Source organism: Cryptomeria japonica, chromosome 10, assembly GCF_030272615.1.
Source record: "Cryptomeria japonica chromosome 10, Sugi_1.0, whole genome shotgun sequence".
Taxonomy (NCBI): domain Eukaryota; kingdom Viridiplantae; phylum Streptophyta; class Pinopsida; order Cupressales; family Cupressaceae; genus Cryptomeria; species Cryptomeria japonica.
The window spans coordinates 511888804-511915104 of NC_081414.1; the positions used below are offsets into that span (position 1 = coordinate 511888804).

A 26301-nucleotide genomic window follows, 5' to 3' on the forward strand; every position below is an offset into this window, starting at 1 on the left:
AAATTAATAAATGAAAAAAGATATTAAGATAGTAATGATAAAAAAATTAACAAAATAAATAAAAAATGATACTAATAAAATTATAACTAAGAAAACTACAAAAATAATTGCTAAAAAAGTTCTTGAATATAATGAGAAATAATAAATTAAAAAATTACACGTGGAAAGCAATACCATCAATGCATATGAGCACAAGTCAAAAATCTCCTTGATATGTATTATAGATATCATTTGGTCTTTGAAGGAGAAAGCATCACCATCAATGCATACAAACATAAGTCACAAATCTCCTTGATACGTGATAATCAAAAGCCAAAATGTTGATTACTTCAATTGGGAAGTTTTTATTCCATCTCTTGAGGGATAAGCAAGATGCTGAGAGAGTTGTATGCAAGGCTTCTACAAGCATGTCTACTGACGAAGAGCAAAAACAAGTTGAAGAGTTGCTGCCGTAGTTTAAACAATTTTTCCAAGAGCCCAAAGGCATGTCACTTAGTAGAGTGATAGAGCATAAGACCTAATTGCTACCAGATTGTCCTCTTGCAACATTGGTCTCTATAGGTAATCACTAATGGAGCAAAATGTGATAAGAAAACAATTGCAATCTTTGTTCGATCCAGTTGTAATCTGTCCAAGCATTTCTCCATGTGGTTCTCCTATTGTTATTGTACCTAAGAAGATGATTCATGGAGAGATGTATTGACTATAGAGCTTTGAATAAGATAACCATGACTATAGAGCTTTAAATAAGATAACCATCAAGAACAAATGCCCTCATTGATGGATTGACAATTTTATAGACCAACTCAAAAATTTAAATTACTTCAAAATTTTGGATTTGAAATATCATCCAATGAAAATTAAGGAGTATATTTCTGCATTCAAGATAAGAAAAGGTTTATGTGAGTGGCTTCTATTTCCATTCAGATGGGATAATGCACCAGCTACTTTCACTAATATCAACTAATGAGATTCATAGATTTTTGTGTAATCATTTTTTTCCTCTGATATTGGTTTTTAGCAAGACTTTTGAGGAGCATTTAATGCATTTGAAACATGTCTTACAAGTTTTAAAGGAGAATAAACAACATATTGAGAAGAAATATTGAGTTTGAAAACAAATCATTTTTCCTTTGGGGCATGTGGCTAGAGATGTAGAGTTGAGAACTTATCCAGCGAAAAAGGAAGCCAATTTGAAGTGGCCTAGGCCTTCCAATGTGACCAAGAAAAGGAATTTTGTAGGGACAGTTCAATACTCAAGAAGGTCCCATTTAATTCTTGTCCACAATAACAGAGTGTTTGAATTGTGTGACAATGAGTGGTAAGCTATTTACTTGGGATGGAAAGCAGCAATATGAATTTGCTGAGTTGAAATTTTGTCGGTACCTAATTTATAGCTACCACTTGAGATGGAAATGAACGCAAGTGACTATACCATGTGGATTATTTTATTGCAAGGAGATAACCTTGTTTGTTATTATTCCATGTTTTTTCATGTAACAATTTTGAAATATTACACATACCATAAGAAAATGCAAGTTGTTGCCCAAGCAGTTAAAAAATGAATCAATCATTAATGGGGAAAAAACCCATTATTCATGTTGGTGTAATTATTTATTCATGTTGGATATTATTACACCTTACTTAAGTTTACTTAGGTACATGCATTTCATAGTAGTTTGGGTATGAGACACTTGGGTGTTTGTGCCACATTGGGATAGTGTGTGTAGGAGAATTTCCACCTTTTGTGGTCTTATCTTGTTGTTACATTCCACCTTCAGTGGGTGATCCACCTCATGTGAAATAATTTATTGTTTCTCCTACCTACCACACCTATTTCCTACCTACCCTTGTTTCTTATTGAGCCACATGTCATGTTTGTGTGCTCACATATCCATATAGCCTTGCCTATATAAGCAGGCTCATCTACATTGTATGTAATGCTTGATGAACTAGTTGATCAAGTATTTTCTCTTGATAGAATACAGTTTATTCCTATCATCTATTTTGTCTCTCTATTGTACTTTTCATTGAGCTCTTGATCTTGGCAAAATCTCACATGGTATCAGAGCCATTGGGGCTTCATTGATTAGTCATTTTGGAGGCTTCTATTTTCGGATTTGGGGATCTGCATTTTTTTGGGGCGTCATACGACGATTTGGACATCATAGTTGTGTCCAAGAGGCCGTTTCCATGAATTTTGAGCATAAATTTGGCCTATTTTGGAGAAAATTGATTTTTGGGGGTTGGAGGAATTTTTTTAGCCTATAAGGCTAGCGGTACGGATTTTTTCAAAAAAGAAAATTTAAAAACATTTTCTGCGAAATATATTTTTGATTTTAATATTTCAATAAATTTTCGCAAATTTTATTTTGTATTTGAAAAAGTTTTATTAAGTAAAAAAATTCAAAATATTATTTGTGGGGGGGTCGTAGTTTCCCCCCAACCACCGTACCCCTGCGTCAGTTTTGCAGGGTACCGTCACTGCAGGCCCCCACCGCCACCGTACTCACCTCGGCCATCTGCAGCTCCCACCGATCATCCGTGCTCCGGCCACTTGTTCTCGGGCCTCTGTCGTCGAGCCGCCTCTCTGTCGCTGCCCTCCTCCCCGTCAGCACTCTGCCGCCGGCTTCCTCCCCGTCGAGCTGCCAAGGCCCCTCCTCCCCACCCGGTCGCCGACTACTAGCAACTCCACATCGGCAGTACGTCAACACGAACCTGCCACGTCATTGTACGGATCCATTCGAGATTTGCCACGTGTCACTGTCCGTACGGCCATCACAAGGGGAGCGACGGTCATACGAGCGTCAATTTTAAGCTCGTGAATTGTTGACGTCAGCGCTACATCAGTATTTTTCCTACATCTTCCCTTCATGATTGGGGAGACTTCATGGATACACCTTTGGTTTTGTTTCTTCCCAAGGGGAGGAACGTTCGACGTTCATGGAGCAGTTTCTTCATTCATCTTCAAGCTTCTATCATTGGTGCAGATTCTACATTGAGGGGGGGCTACCTAGTCTCTCTTCTTCTTCTCTCATATGGGGGGGACTTTTTCCTCACATGGGGTTTTGTTCCTCACATGCTTCTATGAGAGTTCTCTTGTACAGTTTTCATCTCTCTTTTAGGGGATGGTTTTTTCCCATTGGGTTTTTCTCTCTTTCCCCGCTTTGTGAGAGATTTCATTGCATTGGTTTGCGTGCATTTGCATTGTAGACTTAAGTGCATTCCCCTAAGTTGCACTTAAGGGGGGGTGTTGGTGTAATTATTTATCCATGTTGGATATTATTACACCTTACTTAAGTTTACTTAGGTACATGCATTTCATAGTAGTTTGGGTATGAGACACTTGGGTGTTTGTGCCACATTGGGATAGTGTGTGTAGGAGAATTTCCACCTTTTGTGGTCTTATCTTGTTGTTACATTCCACCTTTGGTGGGTGATCCACCTCATGTGGAATATTTTATTGTTTCTCCTACCTACCACACCTATTTCCTACCTACCCTTGTTTCTTATTAAGCCACATGTCATGTTTGCGTGCTCACATATCCATATAGCCTTGCCTATATAAGCAGGCTCATCTACATTGTATGTAATGCTTGATGATCCAATTGATCAAATATTTTCTCTTGATAGAATACAGTTTATTCCTATCATCTATTTTGTCTCTCTATTGTACTTTTCATTGAGCTCTTGATCTTGGCAAAATCTCACAATTCACATGAAGCATATACAACTCCAATCCTTGTAAGCACAATCAAAATTGGGTAAAAAGATCATTATAGATGAATGGCTTTATCAAGACAATTTCATTTAGTTATCAAATTTAAATGAAGTGTGACCACCAAGTTGGCCAATATGTTGCCTAGACCACTTTAATTTCAGCTTTGGACACTGTATCTTAGCTTGAACCATATCCACAAGGCTTATGGGAAAGGATATGAAAATGATGCAGACTCCAAGATATAACAAAAAGGGCAAATGTTGAGCCCAAAAGAGAAGAGTTCAAATAATGAGGTAAGCTCAACTTCAAAAGTTGAAAGCCACTTTGGTGTGTCAAAGACGGTGGCACATTTGCAAAATGTATATGTATGGAAATACATGCAAGTTGATGTTGCAAAAAATTATAAGGAGTTGTATCTTATGTAGCAAAAGTAAGCCTTGTAACAAAGGGCATGATTACTAGTTTATTGTTGTAGACCAATTTGGCCAAATTTGCATTCTCATTCCATGTAAAAACACCCTTAGGGGAAATGAAGCACCTGAATGATTTTTCACTAATGTTTAGTTCCAGTATGGTGCACATAGCTCTATCATTTCAGATAGGGATAGCAAATTTATGTTCAGGCAAACAAAGGATACGAAGTTGAAGAGATTGATTGCTTTATATCCACGAATGAATGTTCTACAAAAATTTGGTGCAACACTTGAGGGGGTATAATAGGAAGAATTGCACCAAAAATTTGGCACATATCTTATATATTAACAGGACTAGGAGGCTAGTAACCAAAACATTTCTCAAGTGGAGACCTCTAAAAAATATCAGCACATTACTCAATTACTCCTATTCATTAGTCAAAAATGACTAATATTTAACCTATAACATTCTCAAAGCCTATTTAAAAGATGAATCTAAATAAAGAACGAAGTATAAAAATTGTACAAGGGTGTCTATAGAGGTTACAAATGATTCTAGTTGATTGAAACACCTTGGGACCAAATATGACTAAAGGAGATTCTTGAAAGATAAAAATACGGTGCAATTACACCAAGGACAAAGAAATAGACAAGGTAATAGTTGCAAATAATGTTTCTTCCAATTCTTGGCTTTTGAGCTTCTTATTTCAAGCCTCAACTTGTTGCGATTGCATAAATATAGTTTTAGGGGTCCATTATAAAGCATCTAGCTTTCCTCGCCAATTTTTTTGGTGGGAGATAAGTGCAATAACAAAGTGTTCACTTAAGTAGGTTCCATACTATTGCAAGTGATAAGATCTATTATGGTAAATTGTGTCCTAAGAGCCTCAAAAAGATAGTCAATTTGAAAATGCAGCAGAGCTAGAGGCAAGAGAAGGCAAGGGCTTTTACTATTCTTAAGTTTTTTCTCACATTGGATTCTAAAAGGTGATCACTTATGTTGAGCTGAAGGCATCCTTCGCATCACCAACCCCATCCACATCAAGATTATCATGAAAAGAACTAAGAAGGATTGATACCCAAGGAGGCTAACTCCCCAATGGATACCTAGAATATAAGGTGAAGGCTTTGGCATCTACTTCTTTGATGTAATCATAACTACTGGAAGCCCCGTTCCCCTTGAACCTCTCAAAGGTCAACATCCTCCTAGGCTTCAACATAAAAAGTGCTCTCAGCTCCATTTCACATTTAGGAAGCTCAGCATCCACAAGATGTAATTTAGGCTTGGAAACCTTCTTTCCTTTGTATTAGGTGAGTTCTTATTCAATGTTGTGGTATTTTAGCCATGTGGATCCTATACAAAACTATAGGCAGACAACTATCAAAGTGTAAATTCGGCACGATGCCTCCTGTTGAAAATGTAGCTAGGTCGTATCCCTTGATTGGGCTGACCTAGCTTGGTAAATTTTAATGTGGCCTTCAGCCTTAAAATTTATTGTGTATGGGCCTATTTGGGATATTGTGTAACTTGTAAATTTAATAGGTCAGGACCTATTAATATATACTTGTAAAGTGTTATTGGTCAGGTCCTAACCGATGTAACTTGTGATATTGGTCTGAACCTATAATGGCGAATGTAACTTGTGGTTATAAATGGGTCTGACCCTATAATGTAACTTGTGAATTTGTAATTTGGCGCCAAAGCCAACCTAGGCATAAGGGTTGAGGGCATGTATATAAAGGAAGTGACTTGAGGTCACAAGATATATAACATAAGCGAATATCATCTGCCTTAATGTGATTTGTTCTGCTCCAAAAGATCAGCGAACTACATTCTGAAGTCAGTGAAATTGTCTTCTAGCTGGATGAACATCTTCCTAGGTCCGTCGAACCTGCTCCTAGGTCTGTCGAGCCTACCCCAAGGCTGTCGAACCTGCTCCAATGCTGCTGAACTTACTTCAGGTTGTGCTACTTCTGCTCTAGGGCAAGCAAACTCCCTCACATGATCTGCAATCAACAATCTGGGCAATTGTTCAAATCTGACCTGAACTGTGATTCAGATAAGTTCTTTGTATGCCCTAGCAGGGCAGTATTGTAATCCACTACTATATCTAATCTAATCAGATCTAAGATCTTGGTGGCTGGGTTTTTGCTCCAAGAGGGAGGTTTTCCCAGGGTACATGTGTGTTATGTGTATGATTGACTTTGCATTCTGATTTTCTATTCTATACTGCTAATCTGATCACTAAAAACTAACATGGTATCAGAGCCAGGTTCATATTAGCATAATCAGATTAACAGATTCGTGAAGTATATCGGAAATTTTTGGAGGTGTTTGAGAGGCTTAATGACTGGTGGTTCAGTTCTCCTATAGCTGGCCGTACCCTCATGCTGGCCATACCTTTATGCTGATTATGTCATTACTTCCTACAAGTTTGGAAACAGATCAGAAAGGAGGAAGATTGACGGGGCCCTACTATTCTAGCAGGCCATAATAGTCAGCAGGTAAGGACGAGTGAACATGGTGAGAATCGCTGCCTTTAATCATAAATGTTTATATGGCTCCTTGAGTTTACATGTAGTTTCCAGTCACTTGCAAGGTGAACATCAGATGTTTCATTGAATTTAATTAAGTTTGTTATTGGCTGACCTAGCTGTTTGGCCAAATTGAGTTAACAGATCTGTTCTTTCATAAAATAACTCTTACCAAGTTGATATGTCCTTATTCAATAATTTGTTAGAGTATTCGGATATTTACTTGATTAATTAAACAATATTTGTTTAATTATTTAAGTTCCCTTTATCTCTTTTACACTTAAGCTAACTTTAGGTGCATAATAATTAATTCTTTTATTAATTATTATGTGCAAACCTAGGTTTTCCCTTTTAGGGTTTCTTGACCTATTAAAGGTTGAGTTCATTCTTTTCTTTGTAAGAAGAAGGTTTTTTACATTACACATTTTGTGAATATTGAGCTCTTTTTGAGCATATTTTCTGTGTATTTCTTTCTTCTGTGATTTGCTTCCTTGCTTCTCCTTGTAATAGGTTTTTCAACTTGCAGAGATCATTTCGGCTCTTGTAGTGCTGTATTTTCTCAGCTCCAACATGGTATCAAAGCTTCAGAGTTGCAGCTACTTGTTCTTGTTTTGAGAATTTTTGCATTAGAAGCAGATTTGGGGTTTCAGAAAATAAAAAATTATGTACTTAGGGATTGGCCTTTTTTTCTGAGCACTTTGGGCCTAAACGGACCTCACCATTGTGCTCAAAAGGCTCGAAAACCCCTATGGTCATATAAAATTTGACCTGTTTTGGTTCCTGAGCCTCTGGGAGTATTTTTTCTCCAGATCTAGGCCGTACGGCCTTGGCACGCAGTTCGAGAAAAAATTTCAAAAAATAATTTTTTTTTGCCTTTTTACGGCATGCATGCCGAATTTTGATTTTTCAAAAAAAATCTTCAAAAAAAAATCAAACAAGGCAAAAGGTTTTTTTTGCAAAAAACAAAATCAAAAAGAAAAAAATTTTGGGGGCTCCCACGGTACGTAGGGTACCGTGGGGCCCCTGCAGGTGTCAGTACAGCCCCTGTCGTTGCCCAGGCCTCGAGCCCTGCGCCACCGTCCTTCGACACCCTGCCGGTCCCCGACCCTCGGCCTCCAGTCCGCTGCGCTTCCCCGACCGCTACAAGCTCCCCGACCACCGCCGTTGTTGCTCCCGCCGGCCGCTGCTTCTCCCCGAGCCCCGCCTCTTCCGCTCCGCTCGGCCCTACAACCCCGGTCGCCGCTTGTGCCTGCAACCTCTCTGTGGCCTCCACCGCTTCGCTCGGCCCTGCAACCACCGGCCCTCACTACCGCGCCACCAACGACCGCCCGCCGGAAACCGCCGCCCGGCCACCGGGTACAGCCGCCCACCACCGGAGCTCCACCCAACCGCCACCAGTGCACCACCCACTGGCCACCTCCGCCCGTTCAGCCACCAGACTACCCCTTCCTCTTGTTTTGAAGGGGGGTTTGGTTTTTTGGTCATATCTTGGGCATACGGAGTCATTTTTTCAAAAACGAATAGGCGTCGAAAAGCTGGTTCTGAGCCGGACCTCCTCATGTTGGTAATTTTTTCCAATTTTTCTGTTTGACTGTGTTTTTTACCAATTAAAGTGAGGTCTCTTTTTTGCACTCTAGGAGACGTAGAATGAGCATTCGACCTCCGTTTTTCGAAAAGTTTATATTTTTGGAAAGCGTGTGTTGTGTACTTTCTAGCCATCTGAGTTTTATTTCCAGATTCTGCTCTATGCATATTTTATTCAATTTTTTGCTTTTCAGCACTCTGGTGGATATCTTGGTTGTTTCAGGTCCTAGGATCTCTTCTCTGGGTAGGATGTCTCTATTTTGGTTCTCCTTTCTATTTCCAGTCTTCTTATCATTGTAGCATTGTATTTATGCAAACGCACCGAAATAAAGTGCCATCATGCATTGTTTACCTGGGGTCTTGCATATCTTGTGTCTTGTTGTACATGCACTACTTATAAAGTGCCATGAGGGGGTTGATGTTTGCCTGTTGTTTGCCATCTTCCTTTGTCCAGTGAGTGTTCCTTCCACGACATTCACCTCATGATGTGTGTCAAGTGAGTGTTCCTTCCACGACACCATGTACTTTTCTCAGCACCTTTGATGTTCCTGGTTCTTCGTCATGCAGTTCTTCTTGGCTATTCTTTTCAGTGTTCTTGTCCCTCTCCCTCTTCAGCATTATGGGGAGATTTGTCCTGTTGGTTCTAATGCTTTCACGGTTCGATTGATCGGCTCTTCAAACTTTGGTGTTTTCATGCCATCTGTATCTTCGATTTCAGTTGTTTGCCTTGTTTGCCTTCTGATTCGAGTAGTGTCATTTGAGGGCACTCATATAGATTACAGTCTTCTCTACCTGGTCATGTTCTATTTCAATGGAGGTTCTTCAGATCAGCAGTTATTCTTCGACAGAGTTTGCAGGTTCTTCATGCTTCAGTGGTGTTCTTTTCCATCTCTTTTTGGAGTAGAGTTTTTTCCCACGTGGTTTTCTCTATTTCTCCAGTTCATAGAGATTTCATTGTATTTGGGTACCTGATCAGGTCTTGTTGTCGGGAGCCATCTTTATTGCTTTCAGTAGTTGTTCTAGGTTTTAGCTTCTCCCTAAGTCTAACTTAAGGGGGGGGTGTTAGAGTATTCGGGTATTTACTTGATTAATTAAACAATATTTGTTTAATTATTTAAGTTCCCTTTATCTCTTTTACACTTAAGCTAACTTTAGGTGCATAATAATTAATTCTTTTATTAATTATTATGTGCAAACTTAGGTTTTCCCTTTTAGGGTTTCTTGACCTATTAAAGGTTGAGTTCATTATTTTCTTTGTGAGGATTATTACATTACATTTTGTGAATATTGAGCTCTCTTTTTTAGCATGTTTTCTGTATATTTATTTCTTCTGTGATTTGCTTCCTTGCTTCTCCTTGTAACAGGTTTTTCAGCTTGCACAGATCATTTGGGCTGCTGTGGTGTTGTATTCTCTCAACTCCAACATAATTTTCTGAGTGTTTTGGTAAGCTATAATTTGGTACAGTATTTCCCAACATTGGCATGATACTTGGTTTGTGCAAGTTGACAATGCTGCAAATTAGTATCAAGGTTACTTTTATTATTTCAGTCTACTGTGTTGACAGCTTTGAGTGATCCTTGCGTGCAACTCCTACATGTCGTCACTGAGTTGAAGATAGATGATAAGTGATGGCGAGGCCCGAAGGCCACGTAGTCATCATCAGATGCTTCATTATGACCTAAGTGGATGGTAATTTCATTGCTAAGCGAAATTAGGAAAGAATGTTGAGGACTAACTTATAAGAGAAGTACTTTTAGAATTTTTCATGCTATTATCAATTCATTGGATAGTGAATCATGTATGATAGTCTTGAACTATTAGTAACCTCTCGTAAATGATTTCAGGACAGACAGAGTAGCATAAAGATGGTGATTGTATTCAAGAGAGGAAGGTTTTGAGACATCCTGTGAGGAAGCATCATAGGCTGAAGACTAAAAGACGTAGCTTAGTTGATGATACTACGATCAGGTTTAGCTTCAGAGGGAGCTTGTTGTTTTCAGCTCCAGAGGGAGCTTCTTGTATTCAGCTTCAAAAGGAGGTTGTTTGTTGTTTTAGTTTCAGAGGAAGCCATATCCTTGGTTAAGGCAATCTTCTGGGAGAAGATTGAGGTGAAAGCCCTTGGTTAAGGCAATCTTCTAGGAGAAGGTTGAGGTGAAAGCCCTCGTTCCAACCTCTGCAAGTAGACATGGTGGTATTGCATTCTTCTCTGGGAGAAGTCTAAGGTTAGAGCCCTCGTTCCACCCTCTACGGAGTACAAGGTGGGATCACCCTCTGCAGAGTGCAAGGTGGTAGTTTCTTTGAGGTGTAAGACCTCTTCCACCCTCTACAGGCAATGCAAGGTGGATCCATCCTCTACGGTTGTGCATGATGGGTATCATGGAAAGAGTCCATGATGTACTTAGGATTCATCCTCTGCAGGTATGCATGATGAATATCATGGAAGGAGTCCATGATGTATATTGAATTCATCCTCTATGAGAATGCATGGTGGATATCATGGAAAGAGTCCATGAAGCATGATCACGATGTAACTTGATTAATCAAGGGATTCTCCCTAGCTAAGAGGGTGTAATGTCCCCACTTTAGCAGTTGACCAAGTGTGTGTGCGTTAGCCTTGTTCTACATGGTCCCGAGGGCTAACGAAGGGTTTAAGGGGATCCTGGAGTGTTTTGGCCTAGTCATTTCCAGTTTGGGCCAAAACGAAGTTGATTTACTTAGTTTCAAGCATACTTACTATTTTTAGTAAGTCAGCAGGACATAGTGGAGGCCAGTTTTGGTGTTTGGATTTGATACTCCTCGGTGAGAGCTTTCCGACGAGCTATCACTCGCATTATTCGGAGTCCGATTGCTAATACATTTTAATGCCTGAAGTTTTATTAAAATAACATTTAATTTAATTGTAAAATATTAAAGTGTTACTCTAATATTTATTTTATGGGGATCTGTACCCAAGGGAGACATAAGTGAATATTTTAATATATGTTTTATGTTGCTCATCTTTTATCCCACATTGCCCATGAGAGTTGAGTGGACCCTTGGAAAAAGAATAAAAGAAAGTGTTTGTGGCTTCATTAGATATGTTGAATATGAGAAGAATTGGTATGTGTGAGTTGCAGATCCGTTCTTGGCATTAGAGGACGTCTATCCTCTCTTGTGACATTCTAGACGTCATTCCCCTGGGGTTTGGCCTTTGGAATCCATTACTATCAGCTTCATTATCAGGCAGATTGGGTGCATTTCCTGCTACAGGCAGATTTAATGTTTGTTCATATCTTCTTCCCTACTTGTCTGATGCTTATGCCTTTTGAGGAGATGATTTTATGAAGATATTGGACCTGTTGAAGACAAATTAATATTGCTGCAACACTATTCACACGGGTACTATTCACGCAGTTACTATTCACGCAGGTACTATTCACGCAGGTACTATTCATGTCACTGTAGCAGCAAGATTGAAAATGATTGCTGGAGTATTATGTCAATAATGCTGGAATAATTAGTGAGTTGATAATCTGCCATGTATTTGATTTTATTAAAATCTGAAAATAACATCTTATCAGCAGTAGTTCAATTTTCAGTTTGCATATTATTGTAGTTTCATTCTTGTCCATATTCTATGATTTCAATTCCATGTAAAACAAACCAACATTTCATTTCCGGAGCCATAAGGGAATTTAAAACATTAAATGGAGAAATAAGGAGTTGGATGCAAACTGTTTGATAAAATTCCTAGCAGCAATTGGTATGGTTTTTTGGGCATTCCGGGGTGTCCATTACAGAGGGAGTGTTGAAAATGTAGCTAGGTCGTATCCCTTGATTGGGCCGACCTAGCTTGGTAAATTTTAATGTGGCCTTCAGCCTTAAAATTTATTGTGTATGGGCCTATTTGGGATATTGTGTAACTTGTAAATTCAATAGGTCAGGACCTATTAATATGTAACTTGTAAAGTGTTATTGGTCAGGTCCTAACCGATGTAACTTGTGATATTGGTCTGACCCTATAATGGCGAATGTAACTTGTAGTTATAAATGGGTCTGACCCTATAATGTAACTTGTGAATTTAAAATTTGGCGCCAAAGCCGACCTAGGCATAAGGGTTAAGGGCATGCATATAAAGGAAGTGACTTGAGGTCACAAGATATATAACATAAGCGAATATCATCTGCCTTAATGTGATCTATTCTGCTCCAAAAGATCAGCGAATTACATTCTGAAGTCAGCAAAATTGTCTTCTAGCTGGGTGAACATCTTCCTAGGTCCGCCGAACCTGCTCCTAGGTCTGTCGAGCCTGCCCCAAGGCTGCCGCACCTGCTCCAACGCTGCTGAACTTACTTCAAGCTGTGCTACATCTGTTCTAGGGAAAGCGAACTCCCTCACATGATCTGCAATCAACAATCTGGGCAATTGTTCAAATCTGACCTGAACTGTGATTCAGATAAGTTCTTTGTATGCCTGTTGTGACGTTTTCACACATCGCCCCATTGCAAATGGGGACCCCCTCTTTTTGCTCGGTTTTGCCTGTTTCTCTCTTTGCTTTTAGGGTTTTGAGTAGGTGAGTCAGTCGTCTGGACCAGGGTTAAGCCTTAGGGTTTCCGTTTCGATGATTTTAAGCCAGAGTCCAGTCCAATTTTGAGAGATTGTTGAGCTTCCTCTCGTGAGATGCAATTTTGAAATAGGGTAAATTGTCAGGGGTCAGGTGGGTCTGTCTAGGTTCAGTCGGAATTTAGAGTGCAAGTCCGAATTTTTGCCTAAGTGTTGATGATGGAATTGTGAATTTTTTGTGATTTTGACCAAACTTTGGAAATTTTGATAATTGATCCTAGGCATTGGAAATGGCTTAATTTTGCCTTGTGAAGTGATTGAGGTCCAAAAATCTTGATATTTTGGCCTGTGGAAGCAAGTTCGCTCCTGTCCCTCAGCCAGGAACCAGGGCGAAAATGATATTTTATGCATCCTGGTTATTAATTTGTTTCATTTGTCTTGTGCAGGGTCGCCAGGAGATGCGGTCGAACGTAAATTGAAAGCTTTGAGGATTTTGAGATTCGAAAATGGCAAATTTTTGGAGTTTGAGGCCAAATCGCTCCTGTCCTTCAGTCAAGGACCAGGGCGAAATGACTCACTTAGACCAATTTGACCTCATTTTGATCAAATTGAAGCGTCAAGGACGTAATGGAAGGGGAAATCAACATGATAGAGCGCCAGGATTGAGTTGTTTGCAATAAGAAGTTGAACTTTTGCCCTCAAGGACAAAAATCGCTCCTGTCCCTCACTGAAGGACCGGAGCTTGTTTCTCAAAATTTCACTGTCCTTGCAGGATCAAGACGATTTTTGGATTGGAAGATATAAAGGAGGGCATGTTCTGTCCATTGAATATAATTTGAAGAAATTTGCAAACAAGGAAATGTGCCAGGAACAAAAATCGCTCCTGTCCCTCACTGAAGGACCGGAGTTTGAAATCCAAAATTGCCTTGTCCTTGAAAGATTTGCATGATTTCGCGATTTGAGAAGAACAAAGGAAGTACATCTTATCAGTTGAATATAACTTGAAAGTACCATAATGAGGAAAATTGGCCCTAGAAGCAAAGTCGCTCCTGTCCCTCTGCCAGGGACCAGGGCGAATTTTAGTGATAGCTCCCGTCCCTCTCCCAGGGACTAGAGCGATTTTCCTTATAAAACAAGTTTTGGGCAAAGATCAAGTGAGTGTTAAGTTTGAGGCAAGCAAAGGAGGCGTAACGAACCCATTGAAGATAATTTGAAGATTGTAAAACGCCAAGTGAAGCCCATATTGTCCTAGGCGCTCCTGTCCCTCTCCAAGGGACCAGAGCGATTTCTTCCTTAGACAAATTTCTTGCCAAGTTGAAACGAATTCCATGTCAAAGGTGAACGAAGGGGAGCATAGCGGATCCGTTGAAGATAGTTTAAAACGTTGGCAAAGCACGAATGAGCTTACAAGTGAAAGTTCGCTCCTGTCCTTCAGTCAAGGACTAGGGCGAAATCAAGGCTATTTAATATTCTCCTCCAAGTTTAAACCACTCCAAGCCAAGGTACAAGGTGGCAATGATGTTTGGAACGCCTCGAAGAAGAACAAAGTTGCAAGGACCATGGAAATTGATGAAATTACCCAAGTTCGCTCCTGTCCCTCACTAAGGGACCAGAGCAAAATAGTCAAATGTGCTTAAATGTTGAATGTCACTCCCATTTCATACGTTCAAAAAGGAATAAAGGACATCATTTTACGCCTTGAAGACAATTTGATATCAATATGATGGAGGATTTGCACCATAGACTAAAGTTCGCTCCTGTCCTTCAGTCAAGGACCAGGGCGATATTCACTAGACTGGTCATTTCTTTCAAAAATCACGTCAAGGCGAGGTCGCGCAAGGTCTAAAATGTCTTTGAGAAGATGATAAGCAAGGAACCAAATGTCAAAAAGTGACTAACTTGAGCAAAGAGGCAAGTTCGCTCCTGTCCTTCAATCAAGGACCAGGGCGATATTCATAAAATCAATCATTTTCTTCCAAAGATCACATCAAAGCAAAGTTACACAAGGTTGAAAATGTCATTTGAAAGGTGATGAACAAGGAGTTAAGGTTAAAAGATGACAAATTTGAGTTAGAATGTCAAGTCCGCTCCTGTCCCTCACCAAGGGACCAGGGCGATATTCACTCAAATATCAAATTTGCTTTGTAAAGGACAAGTAAGTATGCGTGGAATGAAAGAATAAAGTTGTTACTTGCCTTGTGATATAAATTAGTGATTAAGGAGGCAAAGACCAAGGAGTAAATGCAAGATTGCTCCTGTCCCTCAGTCAGGGACCAGGGCGATAATGATCTTAAGGGGCATTCATCTACAAAATTGAATAGATCAAGCTCGAGATTCCCAATGTAGATGCCAGTGTCAACTTGGAGGAAGTGATTTTGAACGTAAAAGGCGAGAAATTCAAGAGCAAAATGCTAGATCGCTCCTATCCCTCTCCCAGGGACCAGAGCGATGTGGTTTGTACCCCTTACATCTCCCATGTTTTGGCGCTAACATCATTTTCAAATTATTTCAAATGCTAAATTTCGATAAAATGGGCATTTAATAAGTGCGCACAAGACATTTAATTAATTAATTTTGTCTTTTAAATCGAAACTATTAAATACGAAGGCATTAAATTAATTAATTATTATTTTAAATAAATAAATTGGGGCGCTTGGGTTTTATTTTCCATATTTTAAAAAAGGTCGGCCTTGATTTTTATTTAAAATTTGTTTTTATTTTGCCTTATTTCCAAAAGTCGGCCTAGAGGTAATTAAGGAGGTAAGCACTTATATAAAGGGGGTGTGATTTGGCATTTTAAAACATCATTCAATCATCCTTTGCATGCGATTTGGAGAAGACAATTACAAGGTGCGAATTTCATCAAGGAGAGGTGCGAAATTTCCATTCAAAGGGGAGTGCGAACTTGGTTTGTGTTCAAGTGGAGCGAATTTGCCATCAAGACATTGAAGACCCCACAAGTTGTCGAAGTTAACAAGGAAGGCGCCTTTGCTAGAGGAGGATCGCATTGATACTTCAAATTTCGATTTTTTTTGCCTAGGCGATTTCCTTATTTTTGCATTTTTAGAGTTAGCTCTCAAGTGAGGTATGGCGAAGTCTTCCCTTGTCTTGAATTTTGAATATTGATCTTAAATTTTGAATTTCGAAATTTTGAAATTTCCAGTAGCTCAATCATATTTAGGAAATGATAACTCAAGGACTTATCATGAAGTTTCCTAAATTCAATCCTTAATCTAAATTATGTTTATACATTGCAAAATCTATTTCTTATTTTGAAATGTTGTGTAGGTACCAAGATGGCAACTCCCAAGCTCGAAAGATCCACAAGTCGGAAGACTCTCCTCAAGGAAAATCAAGCCAGATCAAGGACGGTCAAGCAAGGACAAGGGCGACCTCCTCCAGCCTAGCATCGACAAGGACGGCCTTCTTTGGACTAACGTCAACAAGGGCGACTTCTCCAATCCAGTATTCCAAGGCGAGGTACAACAATCATCCTGCAAATCAAGGACAAAAGGAGTTAGAACAAGGGTTCATTGAAGAAGCAAATAGTTCCAGATGAATTAATTAAAGCTAGCTTCTCAACAACATTAAGTTGAATATCTACCAAGTTACAAGTGTCAGACAAGGTGGCATCCCAGTCATCGCTCATCCAGTCAGTGTGGTCCACCTCAGCATTTCCAGATTCAATGTACCTAACTCATGGAAGGTGGCACAAACTTCTATGTACCTACCCCGGCTATTCATTGGTCGAATTTTCTAGAGAGGACATGTGTCCAAGCAATACAATTTTATCATTGGTCAAGCATTAAATGTTATGTACTGGTTGTAACAAGCCCTAATTAGGGTTTTCATTGTAAAATCTTGGCCATTGATCTCGAATTGATCTAAGCCATCGAATTGTATTGAGGGCACTATATAAGCCCCTGGCATTTCATTTTGTAAAGGTAGGAGCAATTAGCAATAGTTAGAATAGTTAGGAATAGTTGGAAGCAGTTAGAAGATAGAGAGAGAATAGTAATTAGAGTAGAGTAGAGAGAGAAGGCAAAGATTATTGCCAAGATGTTGTTGTAAATGACTTGTAACTTCATTGAAGAAATGGTGAAATTTATGGGTCGATTCGACAATTTGAATGGTCTTTATACTTCTCATGTTTGATTTTATTATTAGATGAGTGGAAGAAATGTGCTTGATTGATGGTGGAATTCGTATATCCATGTTACTAGCAGTTTGTTGATTGCAGACTCGCCCTGCGTAGTCAACTGGAATCATTCAGCTTAAGCTTAACTTCAATTGTTGCTCCTTCATTGATATGCATCAACCTGATGGTGTCTATGCCTGCAGTGATGATTTGAACATCATAAAGCTTTCCTTCGAAGATCGCACTAACCTTGTGGAGATGTTCCTATGATGTCAAAACAAGACTTAGTTAGAATTTCATCAAAGATCATTCATTGCTCTTACATTCTTAGTGTTAGGATTAGATCCTCTCCTCGCCCTCGTCTTTTTTCCTTTTTTCAAATCTAAGCTAGTGAAAATCCTGTGTTCCAGTAATATTCAAAGCAAATCAGAAGTTCAGGCATCAAATGTAAGTCCCCTTGTGATTCCAGCAAATCACATCATACCACAAAGAGCTTATCCACACGTAGAGACCCTACATAAAAGAACCTTGAAGTCATCCTGATTGATCCTTTTTTGCGATATCTTCAGCAATCAGAGACTTTATTCAAGAGAGGATAAAGTACCCTTGGGTATTTTATTCTGTGTATGATTGTGTACAAAATACACGTCAACAATGCCCTAGAAGGGCAGTATTGTAATCTGCTGCTATATCTAATCTAATCAGATCTGAGATCTTTGGTTGCTGGGTTTTTCCTCCAAGAGGGAGGTTTTCCCAGGGTACATGTGTGTTATGTGTATGATTGACTTTGCATTCTGATTTTCTGTTCTATACTGCTAATCTGATCACTAAAAACTAACACCTCCTAGAAACATTGTCTTACTTCAAACAAGAGTCAATTCTTTGTTGGTAATGTCAATCTTTCAAAGTTGATTGGAAGGTACATGAATGACTTGATCACCGTTCTGAAACTCAACTGGTCAAGTACTATTTTATACCATTAGAATCATGACAATGACCCTCCAAAATAGTGATCAATGAACAGTTTTACTCTCTAAGTGATGAATATTGCTAACCTGGTCATGATGTGATACAAGATATGACAGATTTGGCAGAGTCGATCAAAGCCATTTATTGATTAGGCAGAGTTGATCAAAGCCATGAATTGATTAGCCCAATTTGCAAATGGGCGATGGTAATAAACGCCAAATGAAACCTACATTAATTGTGCATGCTAAATTTGGTGATGACCATACTCTAATCCTCAATCTGAGTAGGATTGCATTGTATGCTAACCATATGGGTATAATTATCAAGATTGTATGTAAGCTACAAGTGAAGGCAATTCATAACTCTGGATAATTTATAAACCTGTCATCTAATAGACAGAACATCAAACTACTGTTTCCTCTTCTCTTTGATACTTATATGGAATGCCCTTGTAAACAAATAGTTAAAGTTATTTACACAAGGCACCAATGAAGGTATACTTTTCTCAATGATGCTCAGTTAAAAGGAATAAATCAGCAGAAGCAGTAACTACCTCGCAAAAAGAATATTTATGCCTATATGTACAAATGTGAAAGGAAGGCCTAAGACCACATTTTCCCTTCATCATTTCCTAAAGGACTTTAAAACTATACTGACTTCGGACTCTTGGAGCATAAAAGTGTAAACATGATAAGAATAAAATATTAGAAGAGATTGACTAAAATGATGCCAAAACTAAAATCATGGAAAAGCATGATGCTTCCCGAAAAAACACAGTTTACGTGTAAACAAGACCTAGCAAGTAGTGGACTAGTTAGTAATGCTATATATAATTATACTTAGATACCTTACACTTCAAATAGAGATATTTCAGGAGTTCAATTTCTACTGATTCTTGGTTCTTCTACAGTCTGCACAAGCACAAATCGGCTCTTCAACACATCTCCCATTGGTTGAAGAATTAAATGGATTAGTGAGTATACCTTGGGTTATAGAAAATGTGAAACATGCTTTTCGTGGCAACTGCATGAGCTACAGCAGCTAGCACACCCGAATGCATACCCTGTCCTGAAACCACTGAAGAATGTACATTACTTTGCTGCCGGGAAGCACGTCGAATTCCTAACCTTAATTCTCCATTTTCATCTCTGTCCGTCATATAAAAATCATGAGATAATATAAAGGGAGGAAGCATGCAATGTGAAGTAGCATTAATGGCAAGGAACATTTAACCAAAAAGACGAAGTCCCTATTACTGAGGCATACCGCAGAAAGAGTACAGCATCTCCAGCAACTAGCCTTTTGTAACTGACAAAAAGACTCCATCCAGTAGTAAGCAAATGTCTGCGTGGCTGACCTGCAAAATAGTTTTAAGCATCAAACAAAACCTTAATTCCTATGATCACTAGCTGAGCTCTTATATTTTTTAGCTGAAAAATGACGATCTATAAATTTAGAACAGATCACTCATCTTGTCATATAGCTAGGGATATGATTTATGGCGTATTAGGTATTAGTAAATAAAGGTGTGGATGCATATACTTTGTAAATCATCCCACTGGTTAATTAGAATAAAAACTATTTATACTAAATATAGAGGTAAGTGGTGGTAGTAGGTAGTTGGGTGTAATATATTGTGGGCTCGAGCAAAAGAAGACATGTGAAGAATATTTTTTGTGTTAAGATGTCATGTTAGAGATATAGTGTGGGGTGGCTTCTTCCAATAAGGAACATTGTATGGTGTTGTCATACCTCAAGGGTTATTCTATTTTTCTATATATTATATATTTCTATTATTTATTGGCACTTCTTCAAAATGGAGCATTGTCAATAAATAATAGAAATATGTAATATATTATAAAATAATATATCTCTTAAGATAGGGTAACACCATAAGCTGCTCCACAATATATCTCTAACATGAGATACCAACACAAACAATATTCTTCACATATCCTCTATTGCTTAAGCCCCACAATAACTAACATTCAACGACCTTCCACTGCCACTTCACTACACGTGGGATAAATACCTTTATTCCAATTAGCAAATGGAATGACTTACACAGCATTTAGACTCACAATTTTATTTATTAATACCTGATACACCATAATATCATATTCCTAGGCACATGACACATCCGTGCCTCCTCAACATTTTAGAACCTTTTAAACACTCTTTCCAAAGCATCTCTAAATTACTATCATAGCCTTTGAAGCTCTTACTACAGTTAAGAGGATATCACAAACATTGGTTGGCTGGAACTATCAATATCCACGGTTTCTGGTGGAAATCAGATATTTTTGTCCCATCAGGCTTATCAAATCTGAAGATTTGGACAAGGTACCAAAACAAAGTCTCTAAAAGAGATATTAAAGACAAAGGTGCATCAATCTTTTGTAAAATTCCAAACCTGCAACTAAAAGACAAGAGTAATGATTTCTAGTTTATCACAATAACATATACACAAAGAATGAGGAATATACATCAACTGCAGTGAACATTTTCATACCCCTGAATATATGCCGAAATCTCCATTCTCTTCCATGTAGATCCTTTGCAACAAGTTCTTGGGAAGGTCGCTGTTGGCTGTAGTCCTGGAGCATGTTTTACTAGACTTGTCAGCTCTAAGAAAGCTACAACCTTCAATATAATCTTGCTTTTGCTATCAAAGATTTTGGAAACCTACACAAAAGCAGTACAAGTTTATAAGCAAGATATTATGAAGATTAGAGCATACAAGTGGTGGAAAGCAGTCCTCTGCAGCCCTCCGAGGAACTGAAAACCCTCCATGGGTGCTTGTATCAGAAGCTGTTAGAGTCTTACAAAACATATGAGGAGTGGTGGATGCGGGTGCAGGCTGTAGCTCTTCTGCACATTTCTTGCTTTCCTGTAGCATTGTAGTCATTCAGTCAGTACAAAACTACAAAATTAAGCTCTAGTTACACCAAAGATCATGAATATATTAGCTTATTGAACAAAGAGACTGCAAAGGGATTTGCATTTTCTAATTGTAATTTACAAAAATGATTTCATCTGAACAAAAACTAGAACGCAACCTTCCAACAATATTTAAGATGGTCACTTCAGGTTTTTGAGACTACAAGTCACAGAAGAAAGAAAAGGAAACTGAACATTCAGTTGCACTTGTTTCTTTATCAAATGGGCAATTAAGGGAGGAACTAATAATAATACTGCTTCAACGGTACACATATTAAGCGAATCATACCTCAGATTCTGGAAATAATGTCAATTGTGCATAGACTTCATCCATTTCCTGGTCAGCCTGCTAACACAAAGAAACATATAGTTAATTGTCAGCTCCCTAGAACACATTTCAGGCAGACTAAAAGATGTAATTTCTACTGCTCTAATTCTCACAGAATACTTCCTGTCGGCATAAAACTAGAGATCTCGACAAAGACCATATAATTATTTCAATTAAGGAATCAGATAATCAAAAGAAGATCTTTCCAGAAAAGATAAATTAGAACTCACATATAGATCCACATTCAACACACGACACAAAATTTGGGGTAAGAGTGTGTATGAATGCATTTGTTGGTTGACAGCCTGAGCTCTATAAGACGCCACCTGCTCGGCCAAAATATCAATATTAATTTTTCTTGGAATCATAACTTCAATTCACAAATTTCAACATGAAGGCAAGGTGGTATCCCTGAAAAAACATTTTCCTTGATTTTCAATTCAACTCTTTGTTCCAAGGATGCAAAGTGTAATGAAGATTTCAATTCAAAAAAAATGCCACTTAACGTTTGAAGTGTTTTTCTTCGAACTCTTTGTTCTCCATGAAGTGATATGAGATGCAAGATTTCCACCCACAAAACATTATTCAGAAAGGCAGGATTTTTAACTTTCGGCTGAGGGGGAGGGCCGGGGGGTACTCTTTTCTATTACATGACGCAATATGAGATGTAAGATTTCAGCTCAAATAAAAACAGTGAACAAGGCTAAATTTTGATGTACTGAAAGATGAATGATTTCAACCAAATACATATACCAAGGAAGGCTTGATTTTCTTCCTAACTATTTTGCTCTGCGTGATGTAATGTAGATGCATGATTTCAAACAAAACTAGAACTGATCAAGGATTGATTTTCCTTTCAAATAAATTTGCTGCCGGGATAATATGAGATGCAAGATTTCGACCAAATTAAAAGTACCAAGTAAGACTTACTTTCCTCTCTGGCACTTTTGTTTCTACATGATGTAATGCAAAATGCATGATTTTAACGCCTAAAAAAATTACTGAGCAAGGGATATTTCCTCTACATTCAAGGATGCCACGGCTGGTTCTTCCGCGGCCATTGATGCAACAGGTGTGGCGAACCTGCAAAAGGATCCAGAGCTAAATTTATCGATGCCACCATCGTTGTCTGTGAGCTGTTCCAAGTGGCCCTGAGGAAAATACACGACATGGCTGCCCTTGGGAGGCAGGGTGATCAAAGGACCGGCACAGGCATGCCAAAGCTCAGGGCATATGGACTTCATGCCTGCTGCTGCAATTGCACTCTCACCAAAATCCCCACCATCATAACAGGAAGGAGGAAGAGGAGACTGGTGCAACCCAGGTGGGCTAAACTCCATGACAACAAATCTAGGCAACCCAAATCAAAACACCGATAGTAACACCAGAAATTAGGCCACATGAGATTTTTAGCCCAAATGAGATTATTTTAAGGTCAGTTCAGCGCGAAGTCAGATCAGGGAAAACGATCCTCTGGGCCCTGCACATGTTATTGTATTAGGGCACTCTTATCAAAGTATATGCTGAATGGGCTTCATGTATTGGCTGTTTTTTCTTCACCTTCCACTGTTTGCATCTGTTGATTAAAATGTTGCACCCCCAACTGCCCAACGGCGTCCAATCCGAGCATAGAAAAGGAAAGGGCAATCAATACTTACAGTGAGATGTCTGTGTGTAACTATGAACTATTATTCCCTCAGTCAGACCTTTGTCCTTCTTGGCCTGGCCTGCTTGAGTACAAAATTAGTTGCTAGTAGATCATAGGCCCTGACCAGTGCACCTGCTCATCCTTCACAACATACATCCTTCTCAAAAATCAAAGAGTACAATCATCAACAGCGACTACTCTAAATCTATGTAGGCTCATAAAAGCCGCTCCATGCTCTACTCGGTTTTGTCACACAAAGTGGTTGACAAAATCTGTCAAAGACAGAGCCTTCAGAGCTCACCCCCATTCATACCTTTCAACCCAATTCTTTTCTGTAAAGTCTAATCCAATCAATTCTAGCTTTAATCTAAAATGGGTTCTACATTACTTACTTCCTTCTCCATCATCACAATCACTGTCACCTGCTACCCAAAAAAATAAAAAGAAAAACCAAAACAAACCCACTTTAGTTTTAATTAATATATATTTGGTTGTGTGGGTGGATCTATCATAGATTCATTGATTGGGTCAGACAGATATTCCTTTGCCTTCCTCTCTCCCTTCAAAGTTTAAACCCTCTGTACTGTATTTATTTAATTATAAGCAGGTATGCATATTTTTCTGAGCCAAATATCTCCTACTGAATTTTCTCCTTTATTTTAGGGTGTTGTTTAGAAGTGCTGCAGTCCTTTCTCCATTTGGAGGACATGTTTGGTCTGACTGTTTTTCAGATGTTCTCTATTTCTGTGCACTTGTTGTCGCCATGCCTTTTGTATGCTGTCCCACATTTGGGCCATTCATATACCTTTCTTTTATAAAGAATTTTCTAGTTGGAACTTCGGTGGCAACCAGTGGGAGATTTTTTTCTAGTTTTTGAGAATGCTAGGTAATACTTGCTACCTATTTCTTAGAGGAGAATTTTCTTGTTTCCTGCTTCAGATAGTGACATTAATCATTGTCCACGACTATCCCCTAGTGGAAACTAGATTTTTATAATTAATTTGTGAAGAATATAAGTTACAAATATTCCAAATTGTTTTATTATAATTTTATTACATCAAAAGTATTTTGGCACTATGTGATTGGTGTACCTATTTTGGCATTACTGTTTTTTGTGCTGTTGTTGCAGATATTTGTTAATAATAAATTGTCATTTGTTCTACCAAATCATATCTGCTTACTTTTTATAGGTTGAAATATCAGAGTTCAATTTGAAATGGTGGAATTTTATTTTAATTATGTTAATAGCCTATCAATGGTATTTTTTTATATAAAAGCTGTTGAATATATGAGTTTTGATTGGTTTTATTGGTTAATTAAAAAAGTTCAATTTTTTTTATTTTTTTTTTTAGATTGAAGTCATTTGGTGAGTGTAAAGTAGAGTTCTTTTTTTTTTTAAATTTAAAATTTAGTATTTTAAGTTTAAGTTTTGTACTCTTATATCAAATGTAGACACTTGAAATTGATTGTATCTTTTATAATACTTCTAACATTGCCTAGTCATTCATCTTCTTAAAACCACCTTATGTCACCTTGTGACACATTTATCTTATTTTTCAAATTAATTTAATAAATTATATTTATTTATATAATTTAAATTCATTTTTTCATCAGAACCATTAATCTATTTTTCCATCTAACTAAATTAATTAAATAAATCTTAATTTAATTAAATTAATTTATCCTCCCATGTCACCTTTCTTCAATAATTAATTGAATAATATTATTACTATTTAATTAATTATTGAAAGTCACATGACTAACTAAAACTTGTCTATATTCATTAAACCTGAACACTTGCCACAAAAGTTAAAGTAGCTTTGCATGTAAGGACCTGCTTGTCCTAACCCTAGTTTAACCATCCTTTAACCCACAGTTACAATTAAAATTAATTTAACCATTAATGCACATGCAAAATTTATGATAACTGACATGCAAATAATAGATAAATGAATTGAACATCCATGTATCTCATGACTAACATGCGAAAACTAAATATGCGTGTAGAAGAGTAACATAAGTAAGTGCGCATGAAGATCAAATAACATGCATAAATTGTAATTATCAACAATTTGAGTTAAGAGCGCACATGCGATCATGAGGAAAACAGAAGTAATGTTTGCATGAGTTATTGCAAAATGCATAATTAAATCAACTATCTTAAAATTAAATATGAACATGCATGCATGCAGAAAATAAAACTAATCTACGGAAAGTAAATTATGCATGTTAGTAAGTTCGTATGTTAGTAGTCTTTCTCTTCTTTCTTTTGTTAGTTACATTGCATGGCGACTTCCTGTCGCATTACATCATGTGACCTTGTAGGTCTTTTACATAACTTTTACATGTGACCATTCTGGTCTTTTACAATAAGATAAAATATTCTTCATGTAATTATTACAAAATTTATCTGAATCTCTAATTTTCTCTCTCAAGATGTGTCGCCTTTGTTTGACCTGGATAACCTCCTCTCGCAAACCGGATGACAAACATATGACCCAAGTGTTTTATCCGCCCAACCAAACGAAGCATATGTTGGAATCCAAGAACACTGAGGGGGGGGGGGGGGGGGGGGGGGGGCGTTGAATCAATGTTCTACCGATAATTAAGAATCTAACTCCTTTAGATACTTTTCCAATTAACAATCGATATGCATATAAACAAGATATAATAAAGAACAAAGCAACCACAAAGATCAACACCATAACACCACATATTTATACATGGAAAACCTCAAAGAGGAAAAACCATGGTGGGATTCGTGACCCACAATATCTATCCACTGGCCAGCTGAATAAATATTACATAAAAGGGGGGGCCTGCACATGCAGGAAGGCACATTGCCTAGAGCACACTACGCATTACAAAGGAGCCTCACTGACTACAGATAAAATATTGAATTACAAACAAAATTTTGAACTTTGAGTTTGCATCTGATATGCTAGATGAGTTCCAATTTAAGTACTGACTGTATCGGTTAACATTGTCTCCTTCCTTACTGGTAACCTTGTTCACTTCCCAATCCTCTTGATAAATAACCAAGACCGACAACAGATCATTGCATTCGTATTCAGTCGATCAATATCTCGCTTGCATAATATCACATAACCTATCACATCTATATTCCAAAAATGACCTAGTCGGACTGACTTATATACCCTTTACATACATAAACATGAATGCTTTATGTCGGCTTACAATCATATTACAAAAGATAAATACATGTCGGCCTAAACAAAAATATAAATATTAATCTTCATGACCATTACCACTAAAACCTTTGTCGGATCAATCTTCTCTGTCGGCCTCCAAATACCGATTCCTAGTTTGTCGGTTTCCCTTGCTTGTCGGTTTTCTTGAATGTCAGATGTTAAACCTTGAATACTGGAGAATACCTGATGGGGTTCACCTAGTTTGCTAACACTTCACCTAGTTGGTGTTGCTCAATTCCAACAACTCTCCTGGCCTAATTGCACTCTAG

General features: G+C 38.1%; 1 protein-coding gene across 2 annotated transcripts in view; it reads right to left on the minus strand.

Annotated features, from left to right (window-relative positions):
* The window catches only part of LOC131079884 (auxin response factor 4), a 70095-nt gene extending 46405 nt beyond the window's left edge, over positions 1–23690 (minus strand). The window contains exons 1-7 of one of the 2 annotated variants that reach the window (XM_058017926.2): positions 22198–23690; positions 21403–21498; positions 21134–21193; positions 20645–20794; positions 20417–20501; positions 19171–19261; positions 18888–19052 (exon numbers count right to left, since the gene is read on the minus strand). In XM_058017926.2, coding sequence (XP_057873909.2) covers positions 18888–19052; positions 19171–19261; positions 20417–20501; positions 20645–20794; positions 21134–21193; positions 21403–21498; positions 22198–22512 — 962 coding nt within the window. In that variant the 5' untranslated portion in view covers positions 22513–23690. The remainder of the gene's footprint in view (positions 1–18887; positions 19053–19170; positions 19262–20416; positions 20502–20644; positions 20795–21133; positions 21194–21402; positions 21499–22197) is intronic. The other variant, XM_058017927.2, reaches the window with a different exon arrangement.
* Positions 23691–26301: the final 2611 nt, after the last annotated feature.